Below are 20,288 nucleotides of genomic sequence, written 5' to 3' on the forward strand. Positions count from 1 at the left end.
AAATACTATGACGTGATAGCATCCTCATAAAAGGATTCACAGCTCGTTGCTCTTTCACACGGGAGGTGAATTCTACACCCTCCTCCCCAACCGCTGCCATGGGGGGGGGGGGTCATGCATGCAACAGATGATATCAGTTCCAGTAAAATGAACTGACAAAATCTTGAGCAAGGCCAACTACTCTGCTACACCTCTGCTGATTCAAACTGGGAGGGACGTGTCAGGGAGTGCACACAGTTAGCTTGACTCCGTGATGGTGCCAACCCTTAGAGATTAAGACTTTCCCTCACCACATGTCGTCCTGATGCATCCTGCAAGTCTTGCCAAGTCGCATCGTTTTTAAATGGGAGCATGACACCGAGGCTACTGGGGTCAGAGGTTACCTGCAGAGTTGACTGGTCAGAGGAGGGCAGTAGGCAGCTGGTCAGAGGAGGGCAGTAGGCAGCTGGCTGGAGTCTCCGAAAGATGCATGCAGTCTAAAGCCGCGGTCTGAAGATAAGCAGAAGAACATGAAACTGCCACAATTCACAGACGAGTTTGCTGTGCTGCGTCTCCTGCTGTATACCTACCTACACTCAGAAATCACCGCATAGTTTGGATAATGATTAACTCTGCAACCATAAGGGACAGTACAGAAGTGTGAATCGTTCTCAATAAACCCAGATTACGTTTTCGAGCGAATCCATAGCCTACCTGGGAGTGAATACACAACATCTAATCATTTGGCCTGTGTGACACTGAGTGCAATAGGCCTATATAGTATAACCTAGTTAACATCCTCCATTCATGTTGTTACATTGTTTCTGTGTGTGTGTGTGTGTGTGCGCGCGCGCGTGTGCTATGGCGCAATAGCTAACCTTCACATAGCTAACCTGTACATAGTAGTTTGTTTAGCTGTCGCTATGACCCCTGCCAAGTTTTAATATCAGCCCTATTATTTATTCATCCTCCCTTACTCCCAGCCATTTTGTTGTCGTTGTGTATCATTGTGCATTGTCTAACGTTTGCCCGTGTGAGCCAAACCAAACCGAGGCAAATCTCTTTTATATGCAAAACATATTTGTTGGCTAAATAAAATCTTGCCACACGGACTGGCTGGTGGAAATGTGGCCGGCGGTGAGAGGGTTAAAATGGGAGGCTGACGTCTCCAGCAGCGGCACACGGTGCAGGAGCGGCTTGCAACATCAGTAACAGCCCCGGTGCAGCGGCCCCAGCGTGCGCCACACCACGCAGCGTGCACCACAACACCGCTGCTGGAGACGCGGCAGGTCTCTGCCCAGGCAGCCGACACGATACGACGAGGGTGTGTGTTGTGTTTCGGTGGGGGTGGGGGTGGGGGGGGTGTTGCGTTTTATGACAGCTCGTCGTTGCAAGAGAAGGAATTTCTGACTCGTGCTCCTCCGCGCTGCTCTCTACCCCCCGAAGTGGGCGTTGCAGGCGGAACAGCACAGAAGGTGACATGCCCTTCATCGCCAGACGCAGACGAGTAGAAATAATGTGAACGGTGCGCCGATTTTCTCATAGGCAGCGGAGGCTTTACTCGGGTTTTTTTCCCCCCTCTTGTGATTGTTTTTTTTTCTCCTTTTTTTTCCAATGACGGCAGCTGTAGTGCGATAGTGCTGCTGCTGCCGCCGCCGCATGACCGATCGCCGAGCGGAGCCGACGGGAACATGCAGAGCGGCGGGTGAATGGTGAATGGGCGCAGGTGGATGGCCGACCTGTCGCCGCTAGCTAGCGGCCGCTTCCCTCTCCTTCAGCGCTTTGCCGCGGCCGGGAGGACAAGGAAAGAGTGAGGCCGAATAAGAGCCCGAAGGGAGGAGAGAAGAAGAAAAAAAACCCCCAAAAACAACAACAATCAAATAAACGACGGGAAAGCGAGCCATGCTTCCCGGGGTCGGCGTGTTTGGCACCAGCCTGACAGCGAGGGTGATCGTGCCGCTGCTGAAGAAGGAGGGCTTCGCGGTGAAGGCGCTGTGGGGCCGCACGCAGGAGGAGGCGGAGGAGCTGGCCAAAGAGATGAACGTCCCCTTCTACACCAACCGCATCGACGACGTGCTGCTGCACCAGGACGTGGACTTGGTGTGCATCAACCTGCCGCCGCCTCTGACGCGGCAGATCGCCGTGAAAACGCTGGGTGAGTTTTGCCGCCGCCGGGGCGGGACGCGGCGCCGCGTTGTTTGCCGTGTCGCGTTCTCGTTCCGCAAGGCCCGGCGACCCCGAACAGCGGCCAACTTTACCCACCTGCGGTGTGGGCAGATGTACACAGTCACGGCGTATGTGGCTTAGAATCAGGTATTGTCATCAAGGTGGGCAGGCTCTCCTCTCTTTCTCGTCCATAACATGTTTTATTTATAAAACTCAAATTTGGGAAAGGCCCATAGAGGCCATGGACAGGCTGCTGTGGGGGGAAGTTTGATAGCCAGGCCTGGCAGGAAGTTGTTTTGCAGCTGCGAACCGTCAAATGGAAGGGGGGGGGGGGTCCTTATCCTCTGGTGCCAGCCATTGCTGCTGATGTGCCCTCGAGCAAGACACAGAAGCCCCAACTGTCCCAGGGGTATGGCACTGTGGCCAGCTCTGTACTGTGAACCCTGGAGAAAAAGAAAAGTGTGTGTGTGTGTGTGTGTGTGTGTGTGTGTGTGTGAGACATATATGAATTCCAGTCACCTTGTGCCAATACAGTAGTTTAAATCATCCGGATTAAGTCCCGTGACAGCAGGTTTATGGATGTGAGAGAGTTCATTATTCATTGTGCCCACCCAGACTCCTCAGCCAGTCTGGGGACTGAACTGGTGGCCCTCAGTTATAGTATGTAGTCCGATAGAAACACTAAAAAATGTCCTCCCATTAGCGTTGTACCATTTATTACGTTTAGTGCATAAAGCCTTGCAAGTATATAGCAAGCTGTCATGCAGCCTTTTTATTTTCCCATGACATATCTTCCTCTTGCACTGGTAATGGTCTTGTCGGGACCCCTATTGTACTCTTTGTTGATTGCCCTTATCTAAAACTCAACACAAGAGGATTTCGCATCATGACAGGATCCACTTGCATGGTCCAGTTAGTGTTATTATTAATAACATCATGTGCATAGGAAAACACTAGGTAAGTGTTTTGCTAAAGCAGTGATATCTATACTGGAGAACTCCACAAGCCTGTCTAATGCCTGACCTATGTATTGTAATGCCTGACCTATGTATGACACGGGTCATCTAATGGAGTCAGGAAGGACTTTATGAGCCCAACACATCTAAGCTGAGTATAGGTCCGCTTCTGTGGAAGCAGCCAATTGAAAGAAATGTCTCCGTCAAGTCTCCGTTTGACCCCTGTCTGTGAAACTGACAAAGGTGGAAGCTGATGAGAATATGTCCCAGTGCAAGAAAAGAGCGACAGCGAGGTTGTTCCACTTTAAATCTAGAGCGATGGCTTTTTTTGGAGATGACAAGTGGAACCGACCTGTGGCGCTGCTTTTAATACAGTAGTGAAACAAGTAACCACGTGCAGCCCCCGTGCCTTACTCCAAAAACCTGATTTGCCAGATAGTTTGGCAGCAAATCTCTGCTGGCCAGTTACAGTAAAAGGCAGCAGACCAAAGACGCTTAGGAGGGGTGACTTCACCTTTTCACTAAAGAGACCCTATCAACATCGTTCAGGAGCAAGGAAGCACCCTGCACCACACACATCACGCTCCTACGTTGTTTTGCCTCCATCTGCTCACTAAAAACAACATCCTAGGAACATGAAGAGTTCAGGCCAGGGTTGTCCCATCCCATGCCTGAATGATATACTGTCTGCAAAAGAGTGAATTTGGATATTTAGGGCGTATCTCGATGATTAATAATCAGGTTTGTTATGACTGTTGACTGGAAATGCTTCTAACCCTGCCAAGTCTCTTGAGTCACCTGTCGTAGTTCAGCTGTTCATAGTTCAATAGCACAGAAAGTTGAATCAGTTCATCTGGACACAACGTTTATTGAGTGATACGTCTCATCACTCATCTAAGTGACCTCTTCAGTCTCAACTGACTGCAGGCATCCCCACCCTTATAAACAATACAGTGGCATAATGACCAAAACCAATGATCGGTTTCATATGCAAATTATTGTGACCTTTAACTAGAGTTTCAATGGCAGTCAGATACCAACAATTGTGTGTGTGTGTGAGCGCGCGCACGCATGCTTGAGAGACGTGTGTGTGTGTGTGTGTGTGTGTGTGTGTGTGTGTGTGTGTGTGTGTGTGTGTGTGTGTGTGTGTGTGTGTGTGTGTGTGTTCTTGAGAGACGGGGGGCTTGGGGTGGGGTGGGGGGTTTGACAAGTTTCAGTGGTAAAGAACAGGTTGTGCGACTAGCTTCCGCCAATTTGATTTTCGAGGTGTATTTTGCAGATTAATAATTTGTGTCTCGTTAGGCCGCTTTCACCAGTACATATGAACACAAGTTTCATTCACCCAGAAAAAAGAAATCCAGCTGCCACACCTGCATTGGAACAGGACAGTTGTCGTGTTACGTTTAGGCTCACCTTACACTGTTATCTATGATCTCTAGAAATGTTCCCAGTGCTCTTTTTTGCATGGAGCCAATACCTAACCAAGAAATGCAAAGTAATTTCACAATGCACGAGACGTGAGTATTTTTAAAATGTCAAAAGGTCACAATAACTGTTTCTATAAATTACAATAACACAACTATTTCTTCAATTGCATCATCACAGTGTTACTTCTTTTCCCCCAAAAAATCCAGTAAACTCTAAACTTTACAAAACTGTCTGTCAAGGGCTATTCTTCCGCTGGAGTACTTTGTAACGCCAAAAATCGTTTTGTAAAGGCCCAAATTTGCCGATGGGTCATATTCGTTGTGGCTCAGGTCTTACTCATGTGTTAATGGGTGTGCTACTGAGGAACTCACATTGACGTGGATGAAAAAGCACCCCATGACAACCCAAAAAAAGTAAACTTCTAACTTCTGCTTTAGCGTCTCAGTGTAATGATAAGGTGACCAAGCGCTCCATTCAGGTAACACTGTGGCATTGTTTGCTTCGGTAAATACTGTGGAGTGCCCAGCATTAACAAATACAAGAGGCAGGCTTGAGTACTACTGTAGCCATTGTTTGTTTATGACATGACTGCACAGATATCAGTACACACAGACAAACACACAAAGAGAGACACACATGCACACACACACATGCCATGTCACCCTATACTTGTGAGGACCCCTCATTGACTACATTCATTGCCTAGCCCTTAACCCTAAGCTTAACCCTTATCCTAACCTAATCCTAATTCTAACCTTAACCTTAAACAATGTTACAATGTTGCAATTTCATTTCGCAGATGCTTTTATCCAAAGTGACAAGAGTTAATACAACACAAGCAAGGATCTAGTCAGGAGGCAACAATGTAAGTAAGTTCCAAAAAACTAGGTTCAAGTCCGATAGGACATGGGCGTCAACAGGCAGTGCACAAAGGCAATGCATAGGGTGCATAGAATGATTTTTAAAAATGTTTTATTAATACCATCAGGTGTGGAGGTGTTCGAGAAAGAGCTGGGTCTTTAGCTTCTTCTTAAAGATGTAGAGGGACTCAGCGGATCGAATGGAGTTTGGTAACTCATTCCACCACCGGGGAACTACAGAAGAGAAGAGTCTGGCTAGTGAATTAGGGCCCCGTTGTGGCGGAAGTACAGACACCTTTCATTGGCAGAGTGTAGTGAGCGGGACTGAGTGTAGACCTGAATGAGGGAGTTCAGGTAGGCGGGAGCCATTTTGGTTGCTGTTTTGTAAGCGAGCATTAAAGTTTTGAATTTGGTGCAGGCAGCAACTGGGAGCCAGTGGAAGGATATGAACAGCAGAGTGGCATGTGCTGTTTTGGGTTGACTGAAGACCAGACGCGCCGCCATGTTCTGGATCATTTGCAGAGGTTTGAAAGTGCATGCAGGGAGACCTGCCAGTAAGGAGTTGCAGTAGTCAATGCGTGATATTACAAGAGCCTGTACCAGGAGTTGTGCTGCATGCTCAGACAGGTAGGGTCTAATTTTCCTGATGTTGTACAGGGCAAATTGGCACAACTGAGCAATCAAGGCCACATGAACCTTAAAGGTGATTTGGTCATCAATCATGACACCTAGGTTTTGGGTAGACTTTGTGGACATGAGTTGAATTGATCTGAGCTGGATATTGATCTGTTGTTGTAAGGATGGACTGGCTGGGATGAAAAGGATCTCAGTCTTAGATAGGTTAAGCTGAAGGTGGCATTCTTTCATGCATGCCGAGATATCGGCAAGGCATGACGTTATCAATGCCAAGACTGTGAGGTCATATGGTGGTAATGATTGGAAGAGCTGGGTATCATAAGCATAGCAATGATGTGAGAAACCATGGGAGTGGATGATTACACCAAGTGAGGTGGTGGATATTGAGAAGAGAAGGGAACCGAGCACTGACCCTTGAGGTACCCCCGTGGATAAGCCATGCGGTTTGGACACTTCTCCCCTCAAAGATACTCTAAAAGATCTCCCTGAGAGGTAGGACATGAACCAGCGGAGGGCAGATTTTTCTTTTTTTAATTTGATTTTGATATACTTTAATGATCCCCCGTAGGGAAATTACGCTCTGCATTTAACCATCCTAGCTGTGTAGCTAGGAGCAGTGGGCAGCCGCCGTGCAACACCCAGGGACCAACTCCACTTTGTCTTGCCATGCCTCGGTCAAGGGCACAGACGGGAGTATTAAACCTAACATGCATGTCTTTTTGATGGTGGGGGAAACCGGAGCACCCGGAGAAAACCCACCGCAGACATGGGGAGAACATGCAAACTTCACACAGAGGACAACCTGGGATGACCCCCAAGGTTGTACAACCCCGAGGTTTGAACCCAGGACCTTCTTGCTGTGAGGTGGCAGTGCTAACCACTGCGCCATTGTGCTGCCAATCCTGACATACCAAGCTCAGTGAGTGTAGAGAGGAAGAGTTGGTAGTTAACAGTGTCAAAGGCAGCTGACAGATCTAGCAGCAATAAAGCTGATGACTGACCAGCAGCTCTAGCCAAACACAGTGATTCTATTACTGACAGGAGTACAATCTCGGTAGAGTGACCCTGCTTAAAGCCAGACTGATTCGGATCATATATTGTTCTCAGAAAGGAATTCAATCTGTATGATCTTAAACTCAAGTCCTAACCCTAAAATAGACCCTTTTCCTCCTGGGAACCCATAAAATGTCCCCATAAGATAGGTGGTTTCAGGTTTATGTATCCTGATGGGGACATTTGGTCCCCATTGGAATAGAAAAGCCTGGTACCCACACACATATAAACTCATTCAGCCAAAGACATACAGACACACCGTCACAGCTTGTGTTTTTCATTGAAACCTCTAAATCTCTTTCCCTCCCTCTTCCCATTGGTTAGGAAACAAACCTCAATTAATGGACCCTCCTACCTCTTCCTGTCCATACTGAGGCATTTTGTCAATGATTCTGACAGCTCTTAAGTCCATATTTAGCTATGACTGAGGATTGCACAAGTTGACTGGGTATGAGACAGAATTGCTAATCATTTTACAGTGGAATAAACCTGCCACATGTCAGTGGCCATTCTGTCTCTCTTTCCTCTCTGCTCGTTTCCTCAAGGCCTCATTGTTTCAGAGCCGCCTATCCCTTCCTATGCACGCCTCTGCCCTTACCATCACTGGTGACAACTAATTGTTAGCCTTTGTTTTAACATGCTTGGGGGGTTCAGTGTATCGGGACAGATCACCAGAATCCAAATACTTCTTTTGATTCGCTGGGAGGAGAAAAAGAAATTGCATGTGACATTTGACCCCGGTTAAAGGGAGAAAGACACTTGTTTAAGGCCTTCTGCCTAACACGTTACCTGTTTGAGGAGCTGTCACATGGTCACCTAAATAACTAGGAAGGCGGGCTGTAGAGGAGTGCAACACTGACATTCCTCTTTATCAAGTCATGGAGCGATAGTTATCTGGTGATAGCCAGCCTCTTTTTTAACGCATGGGTCAAGTTGATAAGTCCTATCTCGGTCTCTCTCACCATGCAGGCTTAGGAATGTGGACTTAGGCAGGAGAGACTTTCCCCAATACTTCATCTGGCCGTACATTTGGTTTAGATTTTTTTTTTTTATATATCTTTTTCACGAGGTTAGTCCAATGCGCACGATTTCACAATTTGTTGGTATATGCTGTTGTTATATATTTATTTTTGATCAATTATTGGATTTAATCCTGTTCATTTGTTGTGTAAAAATGTTGCATTGCGGCCATCTCAGCCAAGCTGTTTTCCACATGTACCGGACCGGCAAATTAGCAGAACGTGTGGTTTGCTGATCATAGCGTAATCCAGTTGAGATTACGTGTTATTTGGTCTGTTTTAGTCAGGGGTTCATAAGTAATTTCATACCAAGCATCAACTAATGGACATGTGTTTGACTGTAAACAGGCAGAATTTTATATATATTTGGATTTGCGCAGAATACTTTTTTTGCATTGGAGAGATGTGAAGATGATCATGTGTTATTCAAACGACAGTTGATGCTGGATGACACTGATCTTGAGTATTGTGGCCAAGCTAACAGGAAGCTGCGGGAAAATTATTGACAAACGTCAGAGACAGTTTGCATGTTCGGCTTTTGCCCGAGTAGTTGGATTGTCAACTTGATCACATTGCAGCAAACAAGTCGTTCCTGCTCAGCGAGACAGCCACATCTCAGCTGTTTTTTTTCTTCTCTCTATCTAATTACTGTGGCATTCCAGAGGTCACACAGCCATGTTTTTTTTTCTACCTTCGGTCCGGGCAAGACCCGCCCACAAGCACCTGTGATTGGTCAAAGGTAAAGTCATTTAGGCATCTCATCTGAAGAGTTTAAGGTAAGGAGAAGGGTGAATGAAGACAACGATCTCACTGATAGACCAATCCCAACTGCGTGTCTTGTTCGGACCTGGGGCTGAAACACACACATGCATGCACACGCACACATACGCATACGCACACATACGCACACACACGGAGGCTTTCTCGGGGAATTTGGTGCACATGGAACTAAACTGCAAAAGAAGATTGTTGGATCAACTGCTCCTGCTCACACAGACACACTCACACACTTTCAAAGACAGACTCGCATGAGCCCCATGCATTTCTTGGCCCACAGCTTGTGAAAGTGTTTTTTTTCCCTTTCTTTTCTTAAACTGGAGAAGATTTGGGCTCCTTTGGTCCTTTTTGCAAGGTTCATTGGCATACATTAGCATTTCAGATGCATTCAAGGCCTGGAGACTTTACACTGTCTGGGTTGTGTCAGCCCTGCCTATGATATATGTAGGTGAAATAGAAATAAAGTGAGTTTGTCTTTAGAAATGAGGTGTTGCTATAGGATTAATTATCATGTTACAATGAGCAAAAGCAGTGGCTCTTTAATAGTTTCAGAGAGAGAGCCAGATAAGAAGACTATCTGGGTTTAAGCCACATGCAAACACATAACTAGTCATGCGTCATTCCCATGTCATATGGGAACTCATCGTAATGAGGCTTGTGAACCATTTTGGCGCCAAAATCATGTTTTACAAAAGCTAAGATTTGAAGGATTATGTCCTCTCTGTTTTTTGTTTTTTTTGTTCATTCCAATACCCAAATGGCCCCCTAACTCGGCCTTAAGAGTTGTTTGACAATGAGCTGAAAATGTGGCATGTATAGATTTGCTGCGTAGTAATTACCATACCCTAAATATAGTACCAGAACATATCAAATCATCAAAATATGGCCACCAAAGCTAAACGGATGGGAGTCACGTTTCATCTGGTTCTTACGCTAATCCAAGTAACTGTGTGAATACTGCATGCTAAAATAAGAAGCTGGCTGTGGAAAGATACCTTTCTCTCAGTTGTTGACAGTATTGTTGTGTGGCGTTTGAGACAGCAGGTTGGGTTTATGTGGGGCAGTTGCTGATGGGGAACATGAGAGCTCAGCTAAAATGTAATGTGAGCATGTGGTTCAGATGCACTTTCCCTCTTTTTTGCAGTGTGTATTTTGATTTTGTTTGTGGCAGAAGAGAAGACGTTACGAGAGGGAAGACATTCAAGCTCACCTTTGTTGGAATTAACACACACACACACATATACTCACACACACACACACATACTCACACCACCCATTTACTCAAGGACCCACAGTGTTTTTGCACTGATGAGTGAAAAAGTGCAAAGGGAGTGCAGTTGCAGTGTGTGTTGCAAGCAAAGAAATATTTAGACTCATAATAGTCACGTCTGCATTGACGTTTTTCAAAATGAGAGAGTTACCATCCTTTTTTATTTTTTTTTTTGTCCAGTGAAATGAAACAAGAAGTTCTGTTATTACTAAAACTGAAACAACGCATACAGGAATTGAAAGGCTTATGGTAAAGTACAATGTCAATTTTAACCAACATCACATGCAATAGTTTAAAGGGACAGTTCACCCCAAAGTCAAAAACACATTTTTTCCCTCTTACCTGCAGTGCTATTTATCCATCTAGATGGTTTTGGTGTGAGTTGCCAAGTTTTGGAGATATCGGCCATCGAGACGTATGCTTTCTCGAATACAATGGAACTGGATGGCACCCAGCTTGTGTTGCTCAAAGCACAAGAAAAAAATTGAAAAACTCAACAGCAATGTCTCTTTCCAGAAATCATGACCCGGTTGCTCAAAATAATCCACAGACCTTGTTGTGAGCAGTTTTATGTAGGAACTGTTTCCTCAGACCGAACTACACCTACATGAAACTGCTCACATGGTCTGTGGATTATCTTGAGTAACCGGGTCATGATTTCTGGAAAGACACATTGTTGTTGAGTTTTTGACCCACCTCAGTACGTAAACATTACAAAAACAAAACATAAATCCTTCTGCAGTGCATTACAAGTGTGCTGTACTCTACAAAAATAAGCTTTTTATATTGCAGCTCTAAGACGGGGCACTTCTTGAATGAGGCAAACATCACAAGGGGATCAGGGATCAGCGGAGGATAGAACCATGCTGATCCGCTCGGTGAGATGTGCAGTCCCGCACATCTAAGGGCATCACAGACTTTTTATTGCTCAATCTCGCATGGCTGAAAGCCACTCGTCCCTCTAAGAAGTTGGACGCCGGCCACACAGGGCCACATAACTAGGCATGCCGGAGTCTCGTTCGTTATCAGAATTAACCAGACAAATCGCTCCACCAACCAAGAATGGCCATGCACCACCACCCACAGAATCAAGAAAGAGCTATCAACCTGTCAATCCTTTCTGTGTCCGGGCTGGGTGGGATTTCCTGTGTTGAGTCAAATTAAGCTGTAGGCTACACTCCTGGCAGTGCCCTTCCACCAATTCCTTTAAATTTCAGCTTTGCAACCATACTCCCCCCGGAACCCTGAGACTTTGGTTTCCCAGACGCTGCCCGGCGGGTCATGGGAATAACGCCACCAGATCGCCGGCCGGCATCGTTTATGGTCGCAGCTATGATGGTATCTGATCAGAAAATCAACAATCAACGTTAGTAGGCTATAATTTTGTGTGATTATGTTCTGTCACTGCATTGATGCAGAATCGTCCACGTCTGCATTGCGATGCTTACAATCAAGAAATTTCCATTTCTCTAACTCAGAGAGGGATCAGTAAAACAAAGATGTACTTCATTTGATTCAAATACCTATTTTTCACTTCTCTACAGTCTAGCTAAAACTAATCCGATCTCTTAGTGGTATTTCATCTCTTGGAGCTCATGCATTGAGGTTTTGCAAGCTGCGGCTGTTGCTGTAAAGGCCATTTGGTAATCAACAAGTCAGTCTCTCTCTCTCTCTCTCTCTCTCTCTCTCTCTCTTTCGCCCCCCTCCCCTCCAGTGAGAACCTATCAGGTAACAGGGCAGTGTACACTGAGCCACCCAGCCAGACGCTTCCTCATGCATGTCGACTGGACTCGACTAGGCCATCTAAGAATAGCATCTAATGGTTGTCATCATACAGAGATAAGAGTTCAAAGCAAAGTAGTTCACTTTTGCCAGCAATTAGGATTTATAACATGAAATTTGACTGGGTATTAACAGGAATATATTGGCGCCGAATATTAAATACAGGCAAATTTCTCCATTGGAGATGGGGGGGGGGGGTGCACAAAATAACCCCAACGACATTTCCAATGCAAGTGAACTAAGGGAACAGAAATACCATGATATTTCCCCCACTACATTTTTGCTTGTCTTAGTCAGTTTTCAAGTGCTTGCACAGTGATCATCCAGGCCCATGCCTCAAGAGGTTAATCTCATTTATCTATATTGCTTCAGGAACGATGGCACACAACAGGATGTCACCCAGATTAGTTTGGTAATGTATTTTGTACACAGTGTCAGGGCAGTTCTGAAGTGAAGCAAAATAAGGATCAAATCCCAACTAAACTGTTGCACCTAAACAGTATGAGGCTTGTAAAAAATTACCCATTTACTTTTTCTTTCAGTTTAGCTGGAATATGAAGGCTAACATTAATGGTAAACAAGTATATGAAAACTGGCAGAACCATTCCTGTTAAATGACTCGCCCAACATCCACTGCTATTCATACTGATCTGCAAAGGTCAGTCATTATAAATTAATATGTCCTCTGGGTAGTGGCTCACGGCTGAGATGAGGTCTTATTTTTATATTCACAACCTGCTCAGCACTGCCCCTGTATGCATGACTAAAGAGAATACTTGAACATTTCCACGATGATTAATTTCCCGCTGTCTGTGAAGACCAACAGTGAGCAGGATGCGGTTGTTTGGATGATTCATTATTCTGGTGGATATGTTTATGTCAAGCATCTTCATTCAGTTTTCTCAAGATCCTGAGGTTGTGAGCGTTAGCACCGCAGTATTCTGCATAGTAATGGGATATTGATGAGTACAGGTGGGTGTTGAATGTATGTGGGTGCTAAACTGTCAGACACCTGCTTCGGAGGGCAACCCATTGCGCAGTGCTATTTATAACCTCACTGTAAAGGGCAAGCTGGCGTTGTCATGATTGTGTGTTTCCGACACTGACAACCTTATGCAACTAAACTTCCGTCTGGTGACGAAACACTTTTCAGCCCCTCTCGGGTTTTTTAACTTAAAGGGCAAATCGATCCAAATTTGCAGATCGCTTGATGCTGTGCCAAGCGACCTGCTGGAGGTGAAAAGTGGGATCACGACCAGCAAATGTCTGAGACGTGAGTGTTTCAGAGACTCATCTCAGTATTTACATTAAAGCTCTCCTGTCTGTGGGTTCTGTAGTTCAGAAATTAGTTTTTCCTTCCAGTAACTCGCAGGTCAGTCAAAATTTTAAATGAGTGTTCAAAATGCTTTTATAAATGTAAAATCTTTTTGCCAAACCCCTGAACTGTATTTTATCTAGTAGTGATTTGTAAGATGTCACTCTAGACTAAAAGGCTTTACTTAACTACTCGTTAAAGAAATCAGGGCGAGGCATCTGGGTAGCTTAGCGGTCTATTCCATTGCCTACCAACATGGGGATCGCGGGTTGAATCTCCGTGTTACCTTCGGCTTGGTTGGGCATCCCTACAGACACAATTGGCCATGTCTGTGGGTGGGAAGCCGGATGTGAGTATGTGTCCTGGTCGCTGCACTAGCGCCTCCTCTGGTTGGTTGGGCCGCTGTTCGAGGGGGAAGGGGAACTGGGGGGAATAGCGTGATCCTTCCATGTGCTACGTCCTGGCGAAACTCCTCACTGTCAGGTGAAAAGAAGCGAGTGACTCCTAATGTATTGGAGAAGGCATGTGATAGTCCTCAGCCCTCCCCGGATTGGCAGAGGGAGTGGAGCAGTGACCGGGATGGCTCGGAAGAGTGGGGTAATTAGCCGGATACAATTGGGGAGGAAAAAGGGGGGAAAATACAAAAAAAGGAAGGAAAAAAGAAAAGAAAATCAGGGCATTGCCTGAGTGGATGTGCTCAATAAAACTTTTGGGGCCAAGACTTTTTCCGACAATTTGGATTACAACTTTAAATGCCAGCAGTGTTTATCCAGTCGTATTCCCAGTGCTGGGTTTCACAAGACAGTTTCATTCAGTTTGATTGACCTTCTCTTCCCTCCCCTTCATTATGGCCTTGGGTTTGAGCTCTCCTTCTAGGCTTTTAGTCGACACAAGTCAGCCTTGGGTGAGCCCTTCCAAGACAGTCCCAAAGACAGAGAAGAATGGTGCCTTTCCCAGGCCCTCCCTCAAATGTCGGCGCTTGTTTTTTACGGCGAGTTTCCCACTCTCTGTCATGTGATTTTCTCTTGGATGTCCATTAACATGCTAATGACAGCCCGAGTGAGTGCATGTGCGTGCAAAAAGAAAAAAAGACTCTGTCTGCTTTTCTAAGGTTCTGTGAAATTGCCTTTGTCTGTCAGATGAATGGCTGGGCGGTAAGGTTCCCTCATTTTACCTTCACATTGCACTGAAAAGTGAGCGTTTCCCTCCTCAAGAGGGGAGAGAAGACCCCCCCCCCCAATTTCCTGCCGTCGCTCCTCGTGGAAACATGAACTATTTGGTGCTATTGAACTTGGATGGGGTCAGGGGCGGGCTTTGGATGAGGACCCGCATTGTGTTTTTGAATCAGGGGACAATGGCAAGGGCAGGCTTTCAAATTTTTTTTAGCAATTTAAAGAGAAACAATCCCAATTTTCAGCATTATTTATCTCTGTGTTTTGTGGGGATAACTCTCCATTAGCAGCCATAATGCTGAGCAGTCTTCTGTGTGTGCCTGAAAGGTCACCGAAATTGCGCGGAAAAGTGTTTGCCAGCAAAAGCACCAGCACACAATCCGTGAGAATGAAAACTAAATTCAGGTCAGTATTGTGGCTGCTAATGGAGCGTTACCCCTACAACATATATACAGAGATAGTGTTGATTGTTTCCCATCAAAACTGCTGTTTACAGTATCACAGCTTTCATGAAGCACAGTATGACTTGTAGATATCAGCAGGGGTTGCTGAAAGGGGCTGATGATAACAAAGTAAATGACTCATGCCCAAACCCTGCACTGCCAAGACTTAAAAACCCAGAAGCCAGGCAAGCTGACTTGTGTTTGTTGGCTGATATATTGAGTACTCGATGACAACGCCAGAGGAATACAGTGGCATACTGTATAATGTTTATACTCTTGCCTTTACTCTGATGTGGACTGGCCAAATGTGGAGTTTGATAACGTGTACTTACCTTGTGCCATTAACAAAGTATACTTACCTTGTGCCATGTATTTCCTCAGGTCATGTAGCATAGGTAGTTGCTATGGCTACTAATACCTTTTTATTCATGTTATGACATGTAGATTTATCAACTGTCGTACCAATCTCAGAACCCAGAGGCTTTCGCTCTGGGAACAAGGGGCAGTATTTCGCAGCTTCTGATGTAGTTTCTGGTTGCTCGCTTCTGTTTCCTATGATGACTTCCTCTTCCGTGCACCCGTCATTGTTTGCAGTTGGATTAGCAACTTGAGACGTGAGAATGGAGTTGGGAGTTGAGAGACGACGTCTACGACCGGATTGTTTCACAAGGAGTCGACACCGAGTCGAACATTTCTCCACACAATACACAAACATCATTCCTTATTGTAGGTGTTTTATGTTCAGACGACATTTCGGCCAATGCGTTCCGCCTCTTTCGCTCCCCACATGGACTGTCACCAACATGCAACCAAAGCACGTTCCTGTAGAGATCGCCTCCTGCTCAAACATGGTTGGTCAATACTACTCGGACTAAAATAGAAACCAGAATGCTTCTGATACCAAAATCTTGTCCCATGCCTACAGATCTCATATATATATATATATGTTAATAGAGATTACTGTCATACTATCAACTTTGCCATCACAAACTAGAGAAATGTAGAGACAGTTGTCCAAACACACCCACCTTCACTTCGTGAAGGTGCGTGTGCATGCGTGTGTGCATGTGTGTGGGCGGGTATTCTGCTGAGGTGTGTGCATAAGTGAGGTAACTGTGGCATGCCAAAACACAATAACCTACAAGATCAGTTAGATTGTTGGGAAATCGGTGGTGCAATATTGTCTTTACACAGAGAGGATGTTAAGTATATTCATATTCACTTGACTGAGGCCTTTGGTTGTGTTGATGTGAGTATTCTCATGGGACATAAAACAATCTTTTACACCCCCATGATACAGTACCGTAAAGACTGGTCATTTAATCTAGGGAGTTTTTATTCTATTTCTGTGAATTTTTGCTATTTCTATTGTTGTTCATAAGCCTACAACCTGTACCAACGTGATGGTCCAGCGAGGCAGGGGCTCACCAGTGGCTGTTGGCGGTGTCACAGGCTCGATCCGTCTTGTCTCTTTTTGTCCTCAGCTGATTTTTATACTGTGCATTCCCAAGGTGAATGGATTCTATGTGCCTGGCCCGCCTGTGTTTCCTAATTGGCCACACGGGACCAGAGGCAGGTGCACGTGTGAGACCGCGGACACGATGTTACAGTCAATAACACTTCTGATCAAGTGACAGCTGGCTCCAGGCTCCCTCTGGAACAGGCATCTTTTCATTGTGTGTGTGTGTGTGTGTGTGTGTGTGTGTGTGTGTGTGTGTGTGTGTGTGTGTGTGTGTGTGTGTGTGTTTGTGTGTGTGTTCTGGTCTTGTTTTTGTCCTGTACTAGGTGACATACAGTAGAGAGAGAGAGAGAGAGAGAGAGAGAGAGAGAGAGAGAGAGAGAGAGAGAGAGAGAGAGAGAGGTGATGAAGAAAAGGGAGAGAGGAAAAATTTAAATAGGTATTGATAAGATTTTAGCCCATTGATATGAAGATGAAACGGTATGCGTCCTATTCCACTCAGCCGCCAGGGCATGCTTTTTTAGTATTTTATTATGAAAAGTAAGTCTATTGAGTAAAAGCATGTTTGACAGGGTGGCATCGTGACTTTTTGTCATCGTCGTGGTGGCGAGTGCATAAAAGACAAAACATAATGTGGTAATCACCCCTGAAATTGAATAAGTCAATTTCAATATTTGAATGATGTAATAACCCTTAAATGGTGCAGCACAGTATGCTGCCTTGCAGAGAAAAGGCTGACTAAAAGAAGTGCAGCTTAATAGGAAGTGATATCTTGGTATACCGCAGTGTAGTGCTGCTCACTTCCTGCTGTGTTGTCTTTAAGGTGGAAAAAGCATGTGAATGTTTGTGTGAGTGAGAAAATGCATCTGTACTATCTAGTCTTCTCCTACGTGGTGTGAATTGATTAGCAAGCATAGGAAATAGGCCACAACATTTTTTCAAAATGTGCATGTGCATGGAAAATCCTCTGAAAGTTCTGCTGCTGTAGAGCTGCTGGTGCTGCATAGCAGGAAAAGAGATGTAGCCTTGTAGGTTTGCTGGAGCCCGGTGGCACCGCGGTCTTTTGGTTGTCTCCATGCTGCAGTCAGATATGTAGCCATACCCCCCATAAAATCATAATAACAAATTGTTCAGTATGCTAAAGATCATTTGCCATTGGATAATCAGTCACTTGACAGCATTCATGTAGCAGCTAAGACGTATTTCACCTCGTGGCTCTCAAGTCAAACCTTTGCCTGGGAACAACGTTGTGCTGGATGTGTCATAAGTTGTTATAAATGAGCGGATGAAGAATTTTTCTGCTGCTATTTGTTGTAAGGGCAGCACTGGACACCCGATCATAGTCATGATTGATGGCAGATTTTGTGACTTTGTCATATATTTATTTAGGCAGGCAGACAGCAAGCCACTGCATAAACTCAAGATGGATTCAAGGGTACTATGGAAATACATTTACAGGAGGGTGTCCGGGTAGCGTAGTGGTCTATTCCGTTGCCTACCAACACGGGGATCGCCTTTCGAATCCCTGTGTTGCCTCCGGCTTGGTTGGCCGTCCCTACAGACAGTCAAAATTTTAAATGAGTGTTCAAAATGCTTTTATAAATATAGAATATTTTTGCCAAACCTCTGAACTGTATTTTATCTAGTAGTGATTTGTAAGATGTCACTCTAGACTAAAAGGCTTTACTTAACTGCTCGTTAAAGAAAATCAGGGCGAGGCATCTGGGTAGCTTAGCAGTCTCTTTCGTTGCCTACCAACACGGGGATCGACGGTTTGAATCTCCGTGTTACCTCCGGCTTGGTTGGGCATCCCTACAGACACAATTGGCCATGTCTGTGGGTGGGAACCCGGATGTGGGTATGTGTCCTGGTTGCTGCACTAGCGCCTCCTCTGGTAGATCGGGGTGCCTGTTTGGGGGGGAGGGGGAACTGGGGGGAATAGCATGATTCGTGATTCTCCCATACGCTATGTCCCCCTGGTCAAACTCCACACTGTCAGGTGAAAAGAAGCGGCTGGCGACTCCACATGTATCGGAGGAGGCATGTGGTAGATCGCAACCCTCCCCGGATCGGCAGAGGGGGTAGAGCAGCGACCGGGGTGGCTCAGGAGAGTGGGGTAATTGGCCAGATACAATTTGGGAGAAAAGGGGGGGATACATTTACATTTTTCATTTTTATCTGAAGCAATTTACTAGAATCGGCAATTTGCAAATATATTTGTGTCAGTATTCAGGCATCTTCAAGCACTGAATAGTAATGATAGCCAAGAGTATGTTAGGTCAAATGTCATCGTCATAGCTTTCTCTGAGCTGTTATGACATGACAGGTAAGATTTTGACTTGACACTGCTATTAAAAAAAAACCGCAAAGATAAAGTTTGTTATGTTAAGTAGGGCTAAGTAGGGCTAAAGACCTGTCCTACCAGCGTCTAAACACCCAGATCTGAATCGCCGTTTCTCTGATTCTTACTGTCACTCGGAGGTCTGTCTCTGATAGACGGTACACAGCAATCCAGAAGGTGAGAAAGCCACAATGCTCCATTCATGCTGCATCTGTCTATTCCAGTGCAGAATGACGAGGCCAACCCGCCACTGTCATTTGACATAGATTAAGGGACAGTGCCGCCTCTGTTGATGTCTGTGCACACACACACACACACACACACACACACACACACACACACACACACACACACACACACCTGTTTTGGACACAGACACATTTTCTGTGTATCTGGAAGCTCCATTATGCGGATGTTCATAAAAACATTTTGCATTGGTTAAACAATTACAGTGTGCTGTAATTGTAATGTTAGTTAAATTTATGGGGGACTTTGCTCGTCTTACCTCTTATAGATGATATTTCTGTGTAAACATGCTCCTTTCTATTTTTCTGTGCGGTTGTGCATTAAAGGTGAAACACAATCTGTCCTACTTTGTATGCATATGTTTCAATGGTGGATGCATGAAGTCTTTGGACAACAACTTGTGGTTTAGCTTGCAGAGGCCTCACCCCCCCTCACTTGCTCTCTGCTTCCTCCGTTTCTTAAAACCTGCCGTTTGTTCTCCACATATCTCTCTAGCTCACTCATCCTTCATACCTTTGTAACGAAGTGAGCATTGCAGCTTGTTTCCATGCAAAGCTTAGTCACTGAGCAGGGCCGTGCCTACGCATAAATACTCAGCCACTGGGCCAGCCAGACACTTAGTCAGCCTGCCAGCCAGAGTCAGCCGGCCAGCCAGAGTCAGCAGGTCAGCAAGCTATGCTCCCGGCCAGTCAGCCAACCAGCACAAAAGTCGAGAAGACAATCACGTATGCCATTAGGAAAAAGGAAGAAAAAAATGCAATTTTTATAAAAGAGGGGGGAAAAGACTGCAACAAGCCAGTCAGGCGTGTGGACAAGCCATCCAAAGCAAGCGCTAAAGTCAGCTAGGCGCTCAAGTGAGACATTTCCCTGTCCTGAATTACATGCCAAAGAATTATTATTCACTCAATTTACAAATTACGGCAACATAGTAAAAAGTAAGATTTACAGGCAGTATACGTAGGCCAAATCAAAGCTTGATCTTAATGACAAGGCTCGAGTGTCCACTGTTACACAAGACCTGTAAGAAATTAAATAGTTCAGTGGGGAATTTTGGAAATATGCAAACAGGGGGTTTGCATACAGTAGTTAGAAAGGTCATCTGTTCTGCTCTTACTGGCCTGTATGCAAAGGCAAACAGAGCAAAAAATATGTCCATTACAATCAGTGGTGGTACTCCCAGAAAATGAATTGTTTAGAAATGGCAAGCTGTCTCAGGATGCTTCGGTGTATTTATCATGTACTCACAATGTTGTTGAGTTGAATTTAGGGCTTGGCAATGGTTCAATATTGTCATTTATCATCTTTCAGTTGAATTGTATCAGGGTGAAATTCGGATATTGTCATACCGAGATACGCAATTTTATCATCTGAATTAATAGCAACAAG

At 45.2% G+C, this 20,288-nt stretch overlaps 1 protein-coding gene across 1 annotated transcript in view; it reads left to right on the forward strand.

Annotated features, from left to right (window-relative positions):
• Nucleotides 1-1,881: 1,881 nt before the first annotated feature.
• The window catches only part of gfod1 (glucose-fructose oxidoreductase domain containing 1), a 40,903-nt gene continuing 22,496 nt past the window's right edge, over nt 1,882-20,288 (forward strand). Inside the window, exon 1 of the mRNA XM_056299597.1 lies at nt 1,882-2,134. Within this exon, the coding sequence (XP_056155572.1) occupies nt 1,882-2,134 (253 nt within the window). The remainder of the gene's footprint in view (nt 2,135-20,288) is intronic.

Source organism: Lampris incognitus, chromosome 19 (assembly GCF_029633865.1).
Source record: "Lampris incognitus isolate fLamInc1 chromosome 19, fLamInc1.hap2, whole genome shotgun sequence".
Classification (NCBI taxonomy): Eukaryota; Metazoa; Chordata; class Actinopteri; order Lampriformes; family Lampridae; genus Lampris; species Lampris incognitus.